General features: G+C 40.8%; 1 protein-coding gene across 1 annotated transcript in view; it reads right to left on the bottom strand.

Annotated features, from left to right (window-relative positions):
* Nucleotides 1-494: 494 nt before the first annotated feature.
* The window catches only part of LOC138401143 (ankyrin repeat domain-containing protein 26-like), a 31,687-nt gene continuing 25,251 nt past the window's right edge, over nt 495-6,930 (bottom strand). The window contains exons 7-10 of the mRNA XM_069496423.1: nt 5,703-5,775; nt 1,690-1,750; nt 1,398-1,600; nt 495-524 (exon numbers count right to left, since the gene is read on the bottom strand). Of these exons, the coding sequence (XP_069352524.1) occupies nt 495-524; nt 1,398-1,600; nt 1,690-1,750; nt 5,703-5,775 (367 nt within the window). The remainder of the gene's footprint in view (nt 525-1,397; nt 1,601-1,689; nt 1,751-5,702; nt 5,776-6,930) is intronic.

Here is a 6,930-nt window from a genome sequence, read left to right as displayed (position 1 = left end):
TGTGCAAAGTATAACAACTATCAATACTGAACTTGATAATGCTTCCTGAGAATAATATAAAATGTCCCCAATGCTGGAGATATTTTTCAAGGTAAAAAATCATCTTCCAGAGATGACTGTGTATACTCTGTTGGCAGGTGCCCCTTCTTTATAATTCTATGATAATAAGTAGGTTATTCTAGAGAACAATGATCAATTATGATTGCATTCATGTGATGTATACATATGTGTGTCCATTATATGTAGAAATTATTGACACAAGATAAATCGGAATATCTCCAGAAATAAATGATTGTTACTTTTATTTCTTCAAGAGGGTTAGTTCTTATTTAATGGATACAGATTAAGAACCTCCTTCATATAACCAGAAATTTTAATTTTAGTTAATAAAAGATCAAATAAAATGTTTATTCCTTTCTCTCACTCTATTCTCAAACAGATCCAAAATGGCTGTAAAGATTATATCCAACAGTAAGATAAATTAGTTAAGTAAGTTATTGATATACAAAAGACAAGTTAGAAACCTTAAAGAAGAAATGAAAGAGTCAAAAATTAATAATTCATAAAAATCAGGTAAGGTCTAAAATATATTTCACTTTGCATTATCTGGAAACACAGGTTTTACTTGATTAAATATAAGATATTACTTCAATAATTTTTTTAAAAATGATGATTAATTTTTTCCTTTTAAATTGTTTTTTAATTGATATATAAAAGATACACATATTTGAAGGGACATATGGTTTGATACATTCATAGAATCTTAGTATAATTGGGATATGTGACATGTTAAATATTTGTCTTTTCTTTATGGCAGAATCATTTCAATTATTCTCTTGTGGCTATTTTTAAATGTACAATATATTAATTTTAATTATAGTCACCCTTAACTTTTCTTTCTTTTTTTCATAAAACCATCTATAAGTCATTCAAAAGAAATCAGGCCTCTTTTTCATTGCCTTTCTTTTCTTAATTTGCATGAAGATAATTTCTAACATATCTTATAGAGAGTTGCTGCTCTCATTTAACTCATTTCTGTTGTCTTTTCATAATAATCTCTGTCATCTTGACTCTCTTATTCAAACTTTGTATTCATCTTGCCCTTTGTCAGTGAATTCTTCCCCTTCATCCCCCTCCTCATTTCCCTATTTGTTGAGCAGTTCTTTTGGGTTGCTTTATAATTCTTTCCTTCCACAATTTCTAACCTATGAATGATTTACTCCCCTCAACTTTTACAAATCCCAATCCTGTACATCCTTACTTTTGTTATTATATTTGTTTTCTATTATGGCCTTGAGGAGGTCCATTTCTTTATAGTATTTTTGTCTGCATTATGAGGATGAGGAGGTATATTAAAAAACATGTAGAAGAGAAAAGTTTTTTAAATCACAACTTGCCTCTGTAAGGCCACAGTTCTCCAATGACGGAAAGGAAGGTTTCAGACGAGCCTCAGGTGATGGAAAGGAAGGATGTGAAAAGCCCTGAACTTTGGCTGATGTTGTAGGAAAGGATTCAAACACATCTTCATTTTGATGATCACAAATCTTGTCCTCAAACACGAATCCATCATCTGTTCTCACAGTACAATATTTTGCTTCTACTACAGTAAAAAGAAAGTAAAGAATATATGAAAATATTTGTAATGAACAATCAGTGAATAACACAATAGGTTATCTTCAAATAGCTTACAGTTTTCCCCGGATCGCTGAGAAGCAGTAATTAAGTTTGTTAAGCTCCGTTGTGGAACATCCTAGAACAAAAAACAATAGCTTTAAGAATAACAAGTATCAAATTGGTAAAATAATTATAACATTGACCATTACTATATGATCTCACACAAAGAGAAGGGGATTTGGAATCACTCGGATGTAGATTCAACCCTCAATTCTGTCATTTACTAATCTACATCTTCTCTTCGGGTGCAGATTGTGAAAAGATGACACAGATGTCTTCAAAATGTTACTCCCTTTACCCATACTTGATTCTTCTACAAATACTATAATATCCATTAGATTATATTCTTAACCAAAACAGCCTAGGACAAAAATGTGCCTAGTCAGCTTAGAGGATTATTAAAATAACTATCATTAAGATACTTAATCAATTTTGAGTTATATTGTGAAATGTGTTTGTATGATTCACATTTGGACGAATTATCTCTTGCCGGGGAAAATGTTAGAGTTTGGTTTTTAGTAATAACTTATTTTAATGGGTTGGCTTTGCAAATAGTATAAATCACTTCTATTATGTTTGTCAAAATGCTAAAGATAAATTATTGTATAGATTCAGGTTCTCCCAAGAAAGAGACAAAACATAAAAATAAACCCTGTGAGGCAATGATGGTTGAATGAAAGCCACAAAGAGCTACTCAATAGAAAGCTTTAACTAAATACGATGACAATGAAGACAGGCGCTGAAAGGATAGACAACCGAGGAAAAGTATTCTGCAAGGAGAACTTTAGGCTGGGGTAAATCATTTTTAAAAGGTAGAGGAGGAAGAAGAAGCAAACAAACAAAAAGAGACATGACCACTCAATCGAGTGTGTGCTTAAACCATGGCAGAAAAGGGAAAATTGTATGATAAGGCACATGGAGAAATAAATATATATATGTACATAACAGAGGTTTTAGTTCAGAGTATATTCATAAAACTTCTTAGTATTTACAATTTATTTTTGTATATATTTCTATAGTAAAGAATTTCATTTTCACTCTCTGGCTGGCTGCAGAGGCGGCGGCAGCTGGCGCTGGCTGAGGCGGCGGCGGCGCGACCGGGATGGAACCGGCGCTGGGGCGCAGGAGCCGCGGTGGCGGGGGCGCCGCGCAACTCGGGCCAAGCGCGGGGCAGCGGGCGCGGGCGCGGGGCGCTGAGTCCGGGCGGCCCCCGGCTCCCTGGCCAAGCACGGCCGAGCCCAGGAGAGCGCGCAGAGGCGCAGCCGAGGAAGCGCCGCCCGCGCCGGCGTCTGGAGAGGGGCGGCGCGCTGGGAGCGAGCCATGCCGGGCGCCCGGGCGTGGCCGCCGGGGGCTGCTCCCGGGAGCCGCGGGCGGGGCAGGACGCGCGAGAGGACCAGCCCCGCGCCGCGCCCACCGCGCGCCGAGGACTCTGCCGCCCCCGGGCCGGGCGCCGCCGCTCGGGCTCCTGCTGGCGCTGACTGCGCTCCGGTGCCCAGGTAACGCGTCCCCGGACCCCATCCCCGACCCCGGCCGCCGCGCACAAAGTTGGCTCCCAACGGGCAGCTTGAGTCTCCTGGACAGATCTGGGGAGACCCTGGGAACCCAGGAGTCCTCTGCCCGTTGCCATTTGCCCAGCGCGGGAGGCCGCCTGCCTTCTCCCCCAAACCCCAAGCTTCCCTGCGGACCCTTTCGGGGCGCACGGGGGCAACAGACGGGATGCGCTCAGCCTCTCCAGGAGGGTGGGGACGCGCCTCCAGGCATTAGCCCCCTCCCCGCCCCACCTTGGGACAGCATCCCCTCAGGCCCCGGTTCCTGCGGGGTTTTGCCCTGGTAGGGTGTTGGTGGACCCCTTTTTCCAGCTCCCAACTGCCCGCGGTCGCATAGTTGTGCGTCCCCGGGACACCTGCGGGGCCCCAGCCTTGAGGTCCTCTCAGCCCGCGCTGTTTGCCCTTCCCTGTGCCCCGAGGCCCTCCCCTGCTTTCCCGTGGCCTCTCCCCCAAGGTTTTCCCCTCCCCGATGGCCTGACCTTGGCCAAAGTGAAGCCCCTCTGCTCGCCTATTGGAAACGCAGGCTGCCCCAGCGCCCTGACCCCGAAGCGGGCGGGAGAGGAGAGCGGTGGCCAGGCAGCCCCTGGCGCGCCGGGCCGCGGGGAACGCGGTGATGCCCAGAGCCACTGCCTGGGTACCAGGGAGCTGGACTCCCTCCTGACACCAGCGCAGCTGTCGCCAAAACCCAGCCAGTGGGGAAATCAAAATAGTCTGGTATTTTCTGTCTCCGATGGAGATTGGAGAGCTTTCTACCACCTTGATGTGGCCACATGTATGTTGGTTCTAGAGGAAGCTCATCCTAAAATGACAGTTCCTCCCCTCCCCCCCACCCCACGCAGTGGAGAAAATCCTAAAGGCTCGGATGAACCAGGCAGTCAGGAGCAGCATCATGTGCATTTGAGATCTCCGTTCTCCAAACCTTTCAAAATCAGGACCCATGATTTGGGGAGCAGGTAGCTTTTGCTTTAGAAGATCTCTCCCCATTTCTTCAACAAACCACACAGACAGGTAGAATGCAGTAGAAAAATAAAACTTTAACTTTTCAGCTTTAACTATCTTGGTAAGGTTGCAGTTAGGAGCAAACCTTGCATGTCAACTTGATGTGTGGTGATGTATTTGCATGGAAAGAAGTAAGTATTCCTTTGAGATGCCATTAAGTGACCCCAAATGTTTAATAAAACCTTTGGCTTGGAGAGGAAAAAAAAAGAATTTAATTTTATTACCATAAAATAATACATTAAATTATTGAAACATGGTCATCTTCCACTACCTGGAAGCTGTGACATTATTACTACAGAGATAAAAAATCAGAAACGGAAATATTCCATCAATTTTGTACTTGGAGAAAAAACTAGTAATCAGAATTTTAGAGATTAATGTATAGTTTTAAAAGATATTTTTAACAGAACTTGTGTTGAAGATAACAAAAACTTAAGGAATTTTAATCTAAAATCCTAAGCTAAACTTCTAGTTGGAGAACACTAGAAAATAATTCCATTTCCTATTTATATGTTTCTAATTTATTCCCTTTTATGACATATTTTCTCATAATAACGGTCCTGAAGTTATACATTCTAATTATTAAAAGGGAACATAAATTTAAAATATATTTTAGAAATTTAATAGATTCAATTATTAACTAATATGAATATTATATTACTTCTAAGATTCCTTTATAATATTAATATTCTATTTTATTCCACTAAAATTCATTTATCTATTCATTTATTCACATCCAAAAAACATTAAAATGCTTCTTAAATGCAAGATTGCATTCTACATACTCCAATACACACACAAATATGTTTCCTAACTTCTAGTAGCTCATAGTAATACAGAAGTTATAAAATTATTATTGAAATAACTAGGAAAAACACGGAGTGGATATAGGTTAGATAGCTGACTAGAGACATCAGAAGCCAGATCATCTCAAAAAGAAAAGAAAGTTTCAGGTGAAATCAAAGCCCAGGTGATCCATCTTTTGCTCCTCCCTCCACCTCAGGAGGGAGCAGGGTCCAAGCAACCCCTGGGAGCTACATGACCCCTCCCAAAGCTTAAGGCATTTGTATACCCTACCTGGGGGACCACAGCCTACCATGGACACAATAGATTAGCTCAGTAACTGGCTCCTCCACACAAACTAAAATCAATGCCAGCAGGAACCACACCATAGCTAAACACAGTGCCTTCCATCTCAAGCTATTAGGGAGCAGTGGATTCGTACCCACAAGTACAATCCACCAGCTTGGAGCTTAAGCTGGGGGACCAAACTCCCTACACTCCATTGGGAAAAGGTGAAGACAACAAGTCAGAGGTAACACAAGTGGTTCATCAAACTTGTATAGAATGGTTTTCTGTGACCAATTTTCTATTATAAACATTAAATGATGATAGGGAAGCCACTGCTAAATTTTAAGAGAAAATAACCATACGAAATTAGATTCAGAGTAATAAAATTAATTTCACATGAAACCACTTTACCTTGGTATTGACACTGAAGTCTTCACCATATGATGTAGGTCGTAAATCATCAATACCCATGTTGCTGTAAATCCTTTAGAGCAAAAATGTACAACAAAAAAAAGTGAGTTCATCTCCTTAAAATAAAAACATCTGCAGGGTTATATCCCAATGCACCCACCCAGAAACAATAAAACAAGGTGAAAGGTCAGTTATGTATATACTAAATAATGTTTCTTGATATAATTATTAATAAAATTTGGTCTCTGTTTTAAGAAATATTCCAGTTATTTACTTCTGTCTTCACCTCTCACAATCTATGAAATATTCAATGAAGACTTACTGTTAGTTTCATAACAAATATTGACAGCCAATATATTGGCAAAGCCTGAGGATAATGTGTCTTCACAAATTGTCTATTCACCTAACGACTGGCATAACTTCTCTTACCTGAACTGGAAGACAGAAGTAGAAAACAAGGTAGAAAAATATGCTGTCCCTTCTCCATTACATGTCTCTGCTTCAAAGACTAATCTGTATCACTCAAAAAATTGGCAGTCTTGCTTCTATAGGAAGGAAAGCACCTAAGAAGGCCCTGTTACTTCCCTTTACTCTAAAACCATACAGGGAGTCCCCTGAAACATTTGAAATGTTTGAAAGATAAATGTATAAAAGTCAAAGAAAAATTTATATGTTGTTATTGGGAATATTCTTTCAAGAAAGAGTACAAAATAAAAAAATTATAATATCCAATTATTTTGCCTATATAGGTCCAGCCTTATGCAGTTCTATATAAACTAGCAAGCCCTTAAGAAACCTTAATAGACACTCAGATACTCAAGCAGAAAGACTACTGGAAAAAAAGAATCCTGGTAGTCATACTTCTATTTCCCAAAGTACTATCTAAGTATCTTCCTTCCTATGGGCTCCCGCTTCCAGATCCCTCTTCTGCAGGGCTCCATGGCATTCTCCACCCTTTCAATCTTCAGTCTAATAAAGCACAGGTTCCTGAAGAAATAGGCTCAAATGACCAAGAGCAGGAACCCTCTATTTCCCCCCTCCTGATAAGCAGGCTAAACGGAGTCTCAGTCATCCTCTCTCAGGATAGGCATGTTACCAGCTACCCCAGCTCCATGACTGATTTCCCAGCAAATCTTACCCCTGCTGTACTCTACATGTACATGGGAAGGACATCAGTGAAATGGGAAAAAAGGCAGAGGTGAGGGGACACATGCCATGGGCCACAGAT

The sequence above is a fragment of the Eulemur rufifrons genome, chromosome 20 (genome assembly GCF_041146395.1).
Source record: "Eulemur rufifrons isolate Redbay chromosome 20, OSU_ERuf_1, whole genome shotgun sequence".
Classification (NCBI taxonomy): domain Eukaryota; kingdom Metazoa; phylum Chordata; class Mammalia; order Primates; family Lemuridae; genus Eulemur; species Eulemur rufifrons.
The sequence above is the reverse complement of the archived record's forward strand: the minus strand, read 5'-3'. Positions and strand labels throughout refer to the sequence as shown.